General features: G+C 33.6%; 1 protein-coding gene across 1 annotated transcript in view; it reads left to right on the forward strand.

Moving 5' to 3' along the window:
- Positions 1–15,660, forward strand: part of LOC149791072 (snake venom metalloproteinase BaP1-like) — a 29,549-nt gene extending 13,889 nt beyond the window's left edge. Inside the window, exons 6-16 of the mRNA XM_089973280.1 lie at positions 106–154; positions 844–925; positions 1,793–1,870; positions 2,641–2,795; positions 8,725–8,768; positions 9,459–9,567; positions 10,169–10,339; positions 11,019–11,154; positions 14,217–14,327; positions 14,608–14,664; positions 15,527–15,660. Coding sequence (XP_089829406.1) covers positions 106–154; positions 844–925; positions 1,793–1,870; positions 2,641–2,795; positions 8,725–8,768; positions 9,459–9,567; positions 10,169–10,339; positions 11,019–11,154; positions 14,217–14,327; positions 14,608–14,643 — 971 coding nt within the window. The 3' untranslated portion in view covers positions 14,644–14,664; positions 15,527–15,660. The remainder of the gene's footprint in view (positions 1–105; positions 155–843; positions 926–1,792; positions 1,871–2,640; positions 2,796–8,724; positions 8,769–9,458; positions 9,568–10,168; positions 10,340–11,018; positions 11,155–14,216; positions 14,328–14,607; positions 14,665–15,526) is intronic.
- The last annotated feature ends 470 nt before the right edge of the window (positions 15,661–16,130 follow it).

Consider the following 16,130-nt stretch of genomic DNA (forward strand, 5'->3'; position numbering starts at 1 on the left):
TATCACGTTATATTAATCCTATTTATTTCATGATGCTATTATGAAAAATAAATGTTTTCTCATTGCAAATTCCATCCACTGATACAACGCACGATGTCTACAAAGACTATTATATTGAAATCGCCGTGCTGATAGATTCAGCAATATGGGACGTGTATGTAATCTCTTTGCAAAAAAAACCCATGCAAAAACACTTATCTATTTCTCTCTCTCTGTCTCTCTCTGTATATATATATATATATATATATATATATATATATATATATATATATATATATATATATATATATATAATACAAATAATACTATCACATAGGAATCAGGAATGGCTGTTTAGATAGATGAGAATTAATTACACAGGAGTGCATATAACACCGATTAAGTAGCATCAGTTTTGGTGGTATGTGCTTAGTCGTGAGGGAATATGGGCTCATGTGTACAGGCAAGGCGATGGGTACCGTTTACCCGCTTACCTGGGTTCGAATCTCCGTAGAGTACGAATTAAAAATTCTGTAACCTGAGTGATAGTATTATTTGTATTAAATATTACTTCTGCCTACTATTATCAAGCATTCTTCTATAGAATCCAGTGATAGCACTTTCCGTTCTGTCTGGTATATATTTATAATTCTCTCTCCCTCTCTCTCTCTCTCTCTCTCTCTCTCTCTCTCTCTCTAAATGTTTCTACAGTTTTGGAAACAAAGGAATAGAGCCTTGATTATGTACAAAAAAATAGATCTTTTAGACATGTTGGCGTGAATATGAATTAATTTGGATTGGAGTAATCGCACCTGAACTAAGATCCCATCATTTGTAGAATCCTTATTTTATCTTTACCCTCAGATATTCTTCGTTGATACGTACCACAAATTCCAGTGCAGTGCAACGGAAGATAAGAGAAGCTTACTCACATATCATTAACGGTGTAAGTAATTAATTCTTAATCAATTAATTTGAATGCATAATATTTTGAAGACAACATTATGATTTCGAATGGAATAATCCATGATCCAACAGAATATACATTTTTTTTTATTTGAGCACCTAACGACTGTAGGTTTTCGGTTATATGGACAAACCTTACCTGACTGAAAAATCTTCAAACAGATTGCACAATTTGGCATCTCTATGGCTTTGTAGTAGACAGTGCAGAACAATTTGGCATCTCTGTGGCTTTGTAGTAGAAGGTGCATTACAATTTGGCATCTCTATGGCTTTGTAGTAGAAAGTGCAGTACAATTTGGCATCTCTATGGCTTTTGTAGTAGAAAGTGCAGTACAATTTGGCATCTCTATGGCTTTTGTAGTAGAAAGTGCAGTACAATTTGGCATCTCTGTGGCTTTTGTAGTAGAAAGTGCAGTACAATCTGGCATCTCTAAGGGTTTGTAGTAGAAAATACAGTACAATCGTCCAAAAAATGCCGATCTTAAACCTGATCTTCACTGTAATCAGGTACTTCTGTATGGCCAGGTACTTCTGTATGGCTATATATTTAGTATCACAAAACGAAAGTTAAAATAGCAAAAAGAGCTCCGTATACTTGCAGACGTTATGAAATGTCCATGATGTTGATAATAATGGTGTCCGGTTTATACGAGTTTTATTACCCTTTAAATAAGGAAAAGATCTTTAAATGACACTAACACAAAATATGCTTCCTTAATCATTACTGACTATAAAGAAATCACATACCTTTTTATCTTATATATCATCGATGTCATACTTGTGTACATTTTCTTGTCTAAATCGTAAATTATAGACACTGAATAATTCAGTTTGTATTTGGTCACAGGTGAACCTGCGATTCAAAGAACTGGGCGATAGTAGTCTCACAATCAGTGTCATTCTTGTGGCCTTCATATTTTTTGAGGTAAGAAAAGTAAACTAATGATTTCCGCACGTCCTCTAGGGTTACCATAGAGTGATCTTTTGTCTGTGAATACATGGTTAAAATTTACTCTCAGTTATAAGAAATGTAACATTCTGACTGGCACTTTACATGAGGCAAGGTGATGAAGATTGCAGTGATCTTGGATGGGCAAATATAATGTACAGATCGTTTCTGGAAGTAAGTGATACGCTTGATAATCGAGAAGCATGTATTCAGCATAAAATAAACTCTCTGCTTTCAGAAGAGAAGAATGATATGCTTTACCTGTTCAATGAACACTCAGATAGATAATTTTATAATAATACACACCTGTTTCTGCATCAACGGCATTATATCTAACATGATATTTTCATCTTGTCATCATTATAGCCTTGATATTTTAAATGGTAAAACCTACATGGCATACTTTAATAACGCAACACTTTATTTGTTTCTGTCCATTTCATTCTATCAACGTTTCTTGTGCATAGACAGTAAAATATTTTCATTTTCGGAAAGAGAGGTGGTGACCAAAACAATGGCTTCCATTAAGAGAAAGATATATGAAAGCATTTATTATTCAATATTTTAATAACATACAAGCATTATCTCTACCTTATATTTAAGTGAGGGAGAAATCCAGTTTTACCCCTCTAATCTAATTTCAAACAAGGAGAGCTATTTAGATTACATTGTTCACTGTAAAATCCACACCCAACTAACCAACAAACTAGAAAAGGTACATGTGCTTACTAATTTGTTTACAACAGACAGGACAATTTCGACACAAGGTTTCTACCGTCACAATAGTTGAAGGAAAAAGTTACATTGACGTCTACAAGTACCTTGCTGATCTCAATGATTGGGACAAGACAGTGGGCATTAAGCAACTTCCAAACTATGACCATGCAATGCTTTTTACGGGGTAAGTATATATATATATATATATATATATATATATATATATATATATATATATATATATATATATATATATGATTGAATGATCATGGTGGGGTATTTATCGATGTGCAAATTGTACTTAATCACTCACAAAGTAAATAAGTTTGAAGGACTTTGTGTTATCTTTGTGTGTGATTAGGTAAAATTTACACATCGATAAATACCTTACCATGCTCATTTAATCCTTATAATTCCAATTTCATTCTTTCTTTCGTCAAATCCACTTATTCCATCAACAATGCATTCCAGTTTAAGAAGCGCGTACCTTCCTTTCATTCGCCGCTTTACATCGCCCCATAATACATAACCTGTACAGAATCACACGAACATATTATCTACAGTCACATTTACGTTTATTCAGAAGCTTCATACTTTACATATTAGGCAGTGGATACCGGTGATTCAACACATTTAATTTATTTACAACATTCTTGTTCGATTTTAGTCAGTCCTATCTGCTACGTCAGATGACCATGACCTTACATAATAAAAACTGATACGGAATGAACAAGTGTGTTAGATTAAATTTCCAATCAAGCCTTAAGTCATAATGGATTTTATCAATGAACAACATGGAAATATGAACAAGATGATGCTATCCTTTACTAACATAAAGGTAACAATTAAATAAATTGTTTACTGGAATAACATTTTATATCATTCTTAACAGCGTTAATACTTATGAAGACTCGTTCATTGATCTAATGTCAAATGAAATGTAACTACTGACACAGTTACGTTTATTCGGCAATTTCATACTGTACATCTTAGACAATGTCTCCCCGTGATGTCATCATATTTCTTTTCATGTAAAAAAGTAACATTCTTTTCTTTAATTTTAGTATGTCCTATACAGGAATAGCATTTTATATCTTTTTCACCAGCGTTAATACTTAACAAGACCCTTTCCTTTATCTATTTTGAAATTAAATGTGCAGTTGTTAAATGTAGAGTTGCTCGCAAAACCCGCCATATATTTTGTTTGGTTGCATAGTTGAGTGCTGGAGTACTGGAAGGAATTAATGATTACATATCCAAAATAATTTAAATTAGCAAAACAATTACCTGTATTTATTTATACATACATTTTTCAATGGTGATAAGTCATATTGGTGGAGATGTCAGTTTTGACATTTACAAACTTTATTCATTCTTTAAATAATGGTCTTATAAATATTTTATTTTTTATTTTTGTGCAAGTGGTAATATTCACCATACCACCAGCAATCACACACGTTTTTTTTTGTTAAAATAAGCAATCAATTTAAAAATAAAAAAATAAAAATTTACTACTGAAAACGCCAATGCCCCATTTTGTGTTTCGTTTAGTAACCTCTGAGTATTGATTTAATTCAATAGGTTTTAAGTCCTCAGATAATTTCTCGAATCTTGGTTTATATCCCTCAGCTGCCTCAAATTTACTGGCCCAGTTCAAACGCTGTTATTGTTGTTGTTGTGTATGGCTAGGGTGACTGAGGTCATCGGGTGCTATGTGAGGGAATTGATCAATCTCTTAACGGCCATTTTAAGCGACTATGTAGCAGACGAACGCCGAATAGTAAACTATGCATTTCGATCAAAAAACAGTTGAAAAAGTATAAAAAAAGGGTATAACATATAATTATTTGCTAAAACAAAACCTAAAAGATGAAACAATCGTTGCACAATGACGTATCTGCAATGTTTATTTATATTGCAGACAGTACAAAAACCGAAAGCAGTCCCAGAATTTATCGATGTGTAAAACATTCCAGATCATTATCACGTGACCGTTTACAGCCAATCGTATTGCGAAAAATCCGTTTTATTTATAAAAATTGGATAGATAGATAGATAGATAGATAGATAGATAGATAGATAGATAGATAGATATAGATATATTATATTCCAGGTATTGCCTTAATGTAGAATAGACAATGAATACATATGGAATACAGTACACCTAAATATGCATTATAACAAGTATATATACGATTAACAAGTATAAACGTTCACTATTATCTAATTTAAACTCAGTACATGGTAGAAAAGGTGTTCCTCGTGGAACACAGCTAAATTAATAAATACGGTTTGATGATCTCAATTACGTTTACACATCAGACAATACGGTATGCAAGAACTTCACTCAGATTCCATATTTTGCATCCCCCATATATATATATATATATATATATATATATATATATATATATATATATATATATATATATATATATATATATATATATATATATATATATATATATATATATATATATTAAAGCATATAATTAAGAAACTAAGTCTTTTTAAAGATTTAACAAAGCATAAGTTATTGTTTTTATGGAAGTTGTTTTACTAAAAATGTACACCTGAAATATCTTTAAAAAAGTGATTTATAGCTTATCATGTCTCAGGGCGACGTTTTGTTTCCAAATCATAAGATGATCTTGTTTCATTATACTTTCACTGTTAGACTTGGGTTAGGGTTTGTCTTATCTCACATATCTGCCAACACCAATCTCCTTTATTCAAGTGAATTATTTAATAAGCACCAATCAGACAATTGCAGATCTTTTATGATACGTTCTAATTATCGGTGGGATCATACACCTTTTTGTTGAAACAACTTCTTTCACTATACTGTCACTGGTGTAGGCTGGTTTGTTTTCGCGTATTCGTATATTTGCCAATATCCCCAGTAGAAGTAAGTACATTATTAGATGCATACCAAGCAGGCAAATTCAGAATGTGCATGGTGCGTTATAATTATGTGTGTGATCATTTGAATTCTCTGCAGAACCGTTTATGCATTAACAATATGGGAAAGAATCCTAATGCAATTAGTATGTAATTCTATATAATGATCAGAATGATAAAAATTTGTAGTCAATACATTCTTCTTTGCTGATATTACTCGTAATTTGAAACTCAATATCAATATATTGCTACTCGTCTAATCCTGAAAGCAGAACTAACGAATCGTCAACAATAAGGGATAGCATATATATCTCTTAGCATTACGTCTTCTATAAAAGCGAAGATTTTTTCATACTGCCAGGTTTGATACTTTGTTACAGATATACATCCAGCTGATAATGAGCTATTAAACCTTGAATTTATACATATCATGCAATATAAACTGTCAAGGTTCTCGCTGTTGTGCACTGGATGAACTTGTACTCAAACAAGCATGGAACATCATTTGTAAGTACGTAACGAATAATGCGAACATATTGACAAGCATGCCAGATAGTCGTGGGAATGTCAAAATCTGTAATTTACTTACAACTCTGCGTAACATTTGAGGTTGGGGATGTTTAATTCAACCGAGGAGCACATTGATGCATTGCAGGTTAATTGCAAATATGATGTGCAGGCCCGATCATTATTATTATTATCATTATTATAAGATACTAAGTGCATCAATATTAATTTTCTTGTTAAAAATATTTTAATTTATTACATGTGTACACGATCTGGATTCATTTAGTATTTCTCCATAAATATGACTTGTAATATCAACGCTTTTATGTGCTTAGTCACTGTTTTCCGCATCAGTATACATTCAGTATATACTTTATTCTTTTTTGTCAAATGAAGACTGGTCGCAATAAACCTGGTCTCACATTTTTTCTCAAAGTGTATATCTACAGTTTAATAAAGTTATCGCATTGAGCTGGAAATTTTCGCCTGCAACATATTACACTTAGCTTTTGTGCTTTTCCAGAGTCTGACCTAGTATATAATTAGTTATATGTGGCGATTGGTCGACAAGGGGACTTACCATTGAAAATGGCGGAACAATTGATAGGGACAAGGGGAAATTGAATATGGGTGACGCCATATGGTTTATAGGGAGAGAAGAGTTTATCGGACAGAAGGTTTTATAGGGAGATAAGAGTTTATAGGGACAATAACGTTTTTAGGGTCAAACGTGTTTATGGGAACAAACCAACACACACACACACAGACACAGACACACACACACACATGCAAACCATACTTATACAACATAAAAACAAAATTTTGTTTGGCGATGAGTATATCTTTTCGAGGCATGGAATTGGTCCTGAAAAGGGATCAATTTCTTAGGATAATAATAGGTGATTTGGTCTGTCTCTATCTACTCGTAACACTGATTTGGGATCAATCGTTCGTAAGTTTGTACTAGATACTTTCATGAAATAAAATATCGACTTAGCTGATTTCTTGTTTTTACGTCTCGTTGTTACACACTTTATCGAGGATATACCTCGTTTTACTGGCCTGTCGCAAGAACTCAAGTTTCAGTATTTGCGAAAACCATAAAACAATTATCAGAGGTTAATTGTGTTTGGAGACCAGAGTGATCATATTGTTATACGGTCTACACATTTTCTTAAAAGTTTAAAACCTAAGGAGAAAATAGGCATATAATACCTTTTGACAGACAGTTGTCTATGTGTTCGTAGCCCACTCATCGCTTTCCTTGGATTATTTTTGAAGTATTGTTATTGTATTCGCAACATTCAGGTTGTCTTTAGTGATGTGATTATACAAAAAACTCAATCAACACCCTGTCTGTCAACTGATGCCATGATTATACTTTTTAGTAGTAGCTGTTTGACAACACTTGACAAATCTACATCATTTCTAAGACATAGAAGTACAAGACCCAAAAGGACTCAACTTCAATTGTTTTATATACATGCTATTTTCATTTGCTTTCAATTGGATCCAGATACAAAGCAAAATAGCAAAATATGTTAACTAAAGTATCTTTTCAGACAAACTTGTAGTTCCTTTTGTGCGAGAGAGAGAGAGAGAGAGAGAGAGAGAGATAGAGAGGTGTTTACATACTTTTTCAAACAAGAAAATTTAACTTCGTATATTATCGATTGTTACGGTCGGCAACAATGCATATTATATTTATTCCTTTTATAATAATCGCGGATTTTGAAGCACATATTGATAAAGAAAACATAGTGAGAGGGATAACGCCATCAGCTAGACATTAATGTATTATTATTTTATGTGATTGTAAAATTGTAAACCTGGAATTATATGATGGGGAAAATAAAGTTTCAAACTAACATACTGAAAGCAGGGAAACCAAAAAAGTTTTAAAAATTATTCGTATCTAAAACTGTCAGATGAAGACTAAAATATGTTCAAAGCACAAAAGATTGCCACCTATGTACCAAAACCTTAAGGCATGCAGTGATTGTCATATTGCCTTTAAGTTTCAAATTATCTCCATTTAGAACTCAAATTCCTGTCGTGTTTCATAGTTTCAGAGATTATTACAGATGCTTGTTAATGAAGTATGTTGGAACATCAAAATTTACTGTCAAAATCATCCGCATAATTCGATAATATGCCAAAGTTCAAGTCTTGTAATATTGGTCAGTTACGATTGAACGGGTACCTATAATTTCCTCATAACAGTATGTATAAACTTTCTAAATATACTTTCAAGATAGCCGTTGAATTAATTGATCAGTATAAGGTTCAGTTTTTAACTCTTGACGGTTATGCGAACGGTCATCAAGTCCAAGCTTACAGTCAATAATGTTTTATCTCAGGGAAGGTCTTGGTAAGCATTATTAAATTTAATAAACCAAACATTTATATACATCTATTGATAGAGGTATTATCGAAATGCTAACTTTACGATGTTCTACAGCTCATAACCCGTTATGTGATGATCATGACAAAAATAAGCCTTTGTTCTTACATCAACGAAATAATAATCTTTATTTTCCTAAATGAATATGTTCATTGTTTCACCGGATTTCGCTAATAGCTTCTCTCATACCTCGCTTTGAATGTCAGCTTCTTGTTTATAAAAGAGGACTGAATATTTTTCCAGTGTGTCATGGGATGTAATAAATTTTAAAAAATCTAAATGATATTGTTTTTATTTGTAGTCATGTATTGTATGATGGTTCCACTAGTAACACTGGCATTGGTGGTAAGTAGACATCTATATATCGACACAGGCTTCCTGATTAGAAATAATTTGTCTTAAATATTCTTAAAAAGTTTAATGCATAAATGTGACAAGTTTATTTTGGGTGATAATTTAGGGAACCGTTTAATCATGCAACTTGCCCCATTGGCTTACGTTTATGTCAATAAATATATTAGCTACATTTGCATTCCTTTTCATAACGCATCCAACAGTCAGTGTTGAAAACGATTGAAAAGAAAACAGCATCTTTGGTCCATAGTTTTTATTTCTCTAGGGTTGCATCAGATGTGAAAGAAGCGAATTTTAGCTAAATCCAGCCTGGGCTAGAGACTGTTTTAGTGTCATTACTGATTTGCGTAGAAGATAACTCTATCGGCTTCTGTTTTGTTTTAAAGCGGTAAATGACTATGTCACTATGGTATTGACAATATCAATATTAGTATGACTGTGTCGATGTAATCGTTGTGACATTAATTTTGCCTTTCACTAATTTTATCACCTCTATTTGTTCAATATATGGAGCGAAATGCCATTGAATGGAGAGAAAAAAATATTCATAAAAATTAGGCATTGATTGTTTATAATCACTACGTTTTGTTGTTCATTAGAGAACGACCGGATATGTTCTGAACGCTAGCCATTAATAATGCAATTATTATATGTTGTTTTCAGCTGTCCTTCTCATTTCAGGTATTGCCATTGATAACGGAGTATGTTTGGTGGGTTCTAGAACTTCAGTTGTAATGTCACGTGATTATTCCTGGACGGTTTTGAGAGCTGCACACGAACTCGGACACAGGTGTGAAAAATCTGAGCACCCTTTTTGTCTCCTGAATTGTCTCATACTTCACGGAATACTAACTATACGATCTAGTTAATTATTTAATCTACCGACCTATGGGAATTGCGAAAAACCACTCTGATCTATTATTTTCATAGTTATTGTCATAAAACCTGATTGTTTTCCTATCTCTTTGAGTAAGATAACCTTGGTGAAAATAGAACTATAACACACGTTATGAAATGTTGATGAAATTTCGCTGATAGATGTTATAAAGACTTTAAAGCAGATACGATAATGTTAGATATGAATGGAATGCAGACATTCAAAGTCTTTTAAACGGTTATCTCGCAAGTTAATAGGCAGTATCTTTAATATGGAAGTTACTTATTAATATTAACTTTCTGAGACCATACTGTTATCTCTCATTTTTTGTGTTCCAACAGTCAGTTAGATATTGAAGGAGGTCGATACAAGAATGTGTATGTATGCATGTGTGTGTGTGTGAGTGTGTGTGTGTGTGTGTGTGTGTGTGTTTGTTCTGGGATTTATTTTAAAAGATAATGGACTGAACATATCCACACTATCTGGTTCAGGACTCTGTGTTTCATATTTCTAGTCTTGGAGGAGAACATGATGGCGAGGCGGGCGCCAAAGATTGTAATGCTGATGATATGTTTATTATGACTGCCTATGCGAAACCAGTCAACAGAAGCTTGCCATACTCCAGAAATCCCTGGCTTTTCTCTCGGTGCTCCGTGAGAGCTTTCAAAATGGTGCTACAGGACAAGTACGTACAGCTTATACCATTCTAAACTTGGATTTCCTCGCAAAACAAGTTGTACGCAAACATTTGGGAGTAAGGGTCAAACTTATGAACAATAAGAAATCTTGGCTTGATCAAAGAGATATACTTCTGGGAACATATCTCCCTCCGTCTCTGTTTGTCTCTGCCACTGTCTCTCTCTCTCTCTTTATCTATCTATCTATATATCTATCTATATATATATATACTTACGGGTCGGTATGTATGTATGTGTATACGTATGTATGTGTGTGTATGTATGTATGTATGTATGTATGTATGCATGCATGTATGCATGTATGTACCTATGTATGTATGTACGTACGTATGTATGTATATATGCATGTATGTATGTTCGTATGTATGCATGTATGTATGTATGCATGTATGTGTGTATGTATGTATGTATGTGTGTGTGTGTCTCTGTGTGTGCATGTATGTATGTATGTATTTATGTCTGTCTGTATGTATGTATGTATGTGTGCATGTCTGTCTGTCTGTCTGTATGTCTGTATGCCTGTCTGTATGTATGTATGTCTGTATGTCTGTCTGTTTGTCTGTCTGTATGTCTGTATGTATGTATGTATGTAGGAAGGGAGGAAGATGAGCGATATTTACAATATATCGATGCATTACAACAAACAATCCAAATTGCGCATTTCAGAGATTGTGTGACAGATAAAGGTGCAGTATACGACGTAGATGAATGGATGATGTATATGAAGAAACAGGCAGGAGATGTTTTCACTCCTGATATGCAGTGTCATCTCACGAGGGGACCCAAATCTGTCTACTGTGGGGTATGTACAAATTGTGTGGCTGCAGGAATGGTTTTATCTCGTAAAGAAATTGCAGTGCACGATAATTTATGCCAACATCTGAATATACTGAAATGTTTTCTCTCTTTGCAATTCTCTTTCAAATCTGAAATGTCTTTAAGCTATTCGAAATGAACAATAAATGTTGTTGCTGTCGGGTTGGACGCCATTTTTCAGGACAAGATAGGCTAAATATGGCGGCCAGTATGAATGGTGGAGGAAGAACCCGGGAAAACTCCGGAATGATCCACCGACCCGCGAGAAGTTACTGGCAAATCTTTTCACATACCCACATTGGCCGAGCCCGAGACCCGAACCTAAGTAGACAGAGGTGAGACGGCAGTGATCCGTAACGGTGAGTTTTTTAGACCACTCGGCTACTCGGGGACCCCGAAAAATAAATGTATGCATGTATGTATGTATGTATGTATGTATGTATGTGAAACAACATCTGCACACATCTGTGTGCCATGTTCAGAATAAACACGAGTTAGTGCAAATGGTAAAAAACAAACAAATTACGCGCATTGCTTTTGTACGTCCAAATAACGTTTCCAGTGAGATGGCAGAATATGAGAAGTAGATACACTAAGTACATTTGAGTTAACCTATTACGAAATCATCTCGCAATTTAGTTACAAGATTACGTGAATGAATATTGCTGAAACAAAAGTATGCAGAGTTAATATGGGAACTATTGTATACGTTTAGTAGATTTTCTGTCTTGCAAAATGGTACTGATTTAAATAGGAGGAATTTGTTGATACCTTACACAACATGTTGATACCTTACACAACATGTTGATACCTTACACAACATGTTGATACCTTACACAACATGTTGTCCTTGCGCAAGAATATAATTTCATGCACTAGTAATACGTTTATTTTAAGCATTATATTACCTACCATCAAGCTGCCTAAGAATTATTTTACATTTCATTTCACTTAGTCTTGACATTTTCTAATAATTAAAGCAAATGTGTTTCCCCAAATTATATTGCAATAGTCAAGATGTGAATAAAGGTAATTGGTTTAGAATATAACGATGTACTGTACTAAAATGAAGGCATTGATTCTGTTTAGGAACCAGATATAAGAATTGTTATTCTTTGAAGTATAAATTGTATAATGCAAGAATTGCAATGTATGATCTGCAAATTGTCAAACGACTTTATCAAAGTAAAATAGTTTCATATAAATGTTATCATGGAGAACATGCATCATTTCAGTATATAATCTGGCTCTTTTCCTGTAGTTGTCAGTAATAAATCATAATATTTTCCTTCACCACGTTTGAAGTCTGTTGAGAGCATTTTGAAGGTTTTCCACAACTTCAGTTTGATTGCTTTCAGCATCAGGAAAGGTATAGTCAGTGTATTAGGCATCTGCTGGTGAGATCTCCTATCTGTAGAGGTAGAATATTTATGAACTGAACAAAGAGCAATGGCCCTAAGATAGAACATCAACAAGCTTTCCTTCATCCAATGTTTACATCCACTTGTCGGTCAGATAGATTAGTGCAGTCTTACTTGAATGATATCTGAGCGAATGAAATTGATTTTCATGAAGTATGTTGCGACTGTTGTAAATATGTATTTAATAAATGTGTATATGCTTTTCATGCAAGTTAAAAAGAGATGCAAGAATTGGTATTGGTATAAAACTGTTTGCGACCTCTTTTAATCCAGTTCTCTAAAGTGGCTTTAGTGTGGCAGATTTCCAAGATTTGGGAAAGTAACTTGTCCTCAAACTGTGATTCCATAGGAAAATAGTACTGTCATCATTGGAGATACAGCTGCCTTAAGATTTCTTGCACATATCACACCAAATTTTGTAAATTTATTAGCACTCATGTGCTTCATGTAATTCAAAACAAAATCGGAACTATTTCAGGAATTTCAAATTTAATATATTGTTGAGGTTTTCTGGAACAACAAATTTTAATTCTATCTGGTCTGTGTCGTCTAAATTATATTCTGTAATTTTAGAGGCAATATTGATAAATAACTCATTCAAAATATATACAATCCCATCCAGCTATCGAACTTGGTTAAATAGTGATGATACATTTGTCTTCTTTTTGCACTTCGCTCATCCAAATTCCTTAAACATTTTCCACATATGTTTGTGATTAGCTTCCTTGACATTACGATTTTCTTTGCACTGGTTTCTCTATGCTTGTTCGATCGTTTTATTTGCTTTATATCTCCAGATTTTATATTCATTTACATTAAAACAGATTTCATATAGCCTCGACGTTTCTTTGTATGTAAAATGTATGCGCTGACCTAGCCAGGTTGTTGATCATGATTCATGATTCACCTTCAACGGTAATGTTTACTAACACCTTCCAAAACAGATCAGACCAAGTGTTTACAATATCATTATCATCAAGACTTGTGCTAATATCCCAGGGGAACCGCTCTAAATTTTTTAACAAGCTATCATTATCATTGATAGATTTATGAACATTTTCCGCCTGCATGTAGCTGTGTTTTCATTTGAGAAGAACCTCAAAGTTATTGCTTAAACCAATTTTTTTTTAGGAAATGTTGTACAAACATTTTCTTGTGTGACGATGTACATATGGTTTCAATTGTTTTAGAATTGAATGGTTCTGTGGTGGGTTAATTAACCACAAATTTGCAAAAGGTTCAACCAAATCAAATCCGATCAATGTTTCTTTATTTGTTAACATGGAGGTCCATATCTTGATGGCACACTACAGTTTCAAGTTTTTTTATTCAACAACATTCAGCTAGGCATGTTTTCAATTATATAAATATACGATTTGTAGCATAACGTGATAATAAAATCAGCAAGAGGGAACGAAATCAATCACTTGAATTGCATGACTCTGATAGTCGTTATTTTTGGAATGGTCGATTGCACAGCAGATGCCCTTTATTAATTCAAATGCATTTATTTTGAGTTAATACAAATTAACGTGTGCTAATATTTTAATATAATTTCATTACACTTGTGCTTCATATAAGTACAAAAGTAGGGATGTTGTTGTAATTAATAATTTATTGTTTTCAGCGTGACATTTCGGAGATTTGTAATTTGATCAGATGTACGGTTCCACAAACTGGAAAATGCAGGGGGAAATTTTATAATGCCGCTAGAGGAACAAAATGTGGAAACCAGAAGGTAGTGTTTATGTCTATATGTCTCTATATCCAGACTAACAACTGACCACCAAGGTTATAACAAGTTAATTATTCCGACTGCATTTTCTAACCGAAATATATATTTTAATCAGCAAGTGGAGTATAATATCATAGGAAAACCGTGTAGTCTCTTTCACATTTCTGTACACCAAACTGTAATCAGTTAAACAACCATGTATTCTTCATTGCAGGTCAATCGAATTAAAAAGCCAGTAAACGCTTGGTTGATACGTATGCCAAATATATATTTATAATTGCAGTGGTGCATTGAAGGAAGGTGTGTTCCAAAGAGTTAAATGACGGATGCAAAACCAATGGTAAGTATTTCTCCCAGGGTAAGGATCATGGCAGTACAGTTGTTAGCCATCGCGTATTCATGAGACTTGGTGGGAAAGGCAATCATGGGGTGTCCTTTTCCAAAGCCACTACACTTTAATTGCCTCTAAGCGTATTCATGAGTCTTGGTGGGAAAGGCAATCATGGGGTGTCCTTTTCCAAAACCACTACATTTTAATTGCATCTAAGCGTATTCATGAGACTTGGTGAGAAAGGTAATCATGGGGTGTCCTTTTCCAAAGCCACTACACTTTAATTGCCTCTGAGCGTATTCGTGAGACTTGGTGGGAAAGGTAATCATGGGGTGTCCTTTTCCAAAGCCACTACACTTTAATTGCCTCTAAGCGTATTCATGACACTTGGTGGAAAAGACAATCATGGGGTGTACTTTTCCAAAACCACTACACTTTAATTGCCTCTAAGCGTATTCATGAGACTGCAGGTTCCAATCCAGCTCAAACGTGGCACGAAAGCAATCATGGGGTGTCCCTTTCGCAGCCACTATCCTTAAATTACCTCTCTATGGCAAGGCATGCCATGTATTTATATTCCGTTAAACCATCAAGCTGTTTAACAAACGTAGTGTTTAGGAATTGTTTTACTAAACTATTAATACACTTTATCTATTAACTCAATTATTATTTTTTCGCCAGAGGCTATTCAATGATGATGATGGTGATGATGATTGATGAGAACGTCGACGATGATGATGATGATTATAATAATGCTAATGCTAATTTTTGTTCATTGTTTATTTGAAAGATTAGAAATGAATAAATCTTCCTAAATCATTTCGTGAAATCGTGATAACTGTAATTATGAAGCGTGTTTTGTATTTTGCAGTTGTAAACCGCAGCGTGCATTACCAGCGATGTATGAAAATGGATAAGGTTCCTTAACTTCAAAGTTGTACCATATACATACATGATAACAGCCTCTGTAATTAACTATGTTCCTGTAGTAAAATATAATTTTTTTACATGTGTTATTTAATCTTTGAGACATTGCTGCAAAATATGACCATATATCTCCCTCCTTTACTTAAGGTATGTGAGCTTGATAGTGGCACATATAGAATATAAAGGCATGAGAGTTTTAATTACTAATATTATTTCAAAATGAGAAAAAAATTATCAGAGAAAATTAAGTTCTAAATTGTATTTATTTCATTCATTCGTACAGCTGAAACTGTTGTCGACAATCATTGAAACAAACACTTGATCGAAGATTACCGTCTGTATTTCTATGTGATTTAAAACTTTTTGATGTTGGTTTTCTTGTTGGTTTAAGGCCATTTTTAGCACAAGATAGGCCAGAAATGTCATATCATCGGTCACTCGATATAGGTTATGATTGAAAATTACAGGTGTCTGGCCAATCAAAAAAAAAAAAAAAAAAAAAAGCAGAAACGCCCCAGTAATACTTTGTATTGCATGGTTTGACTAGA

This window comes from Sinohyriopsis cumingii, chromosome 10 (genome assembly GCF_028554795.1).
Source record: "Sinohyriopsis cumingii isolate HCF-2022 chromosome 10, ASM2855479v2, whole genome shotgun sequence".
Taxonomy (NCBI): domain Eukaryota; kingdom Metazoa; phylum Mollusca; class Bivalvia; order Unionida; family Unionidae; genus Sinohyriopsis; species Sinohyriopsis cumingii.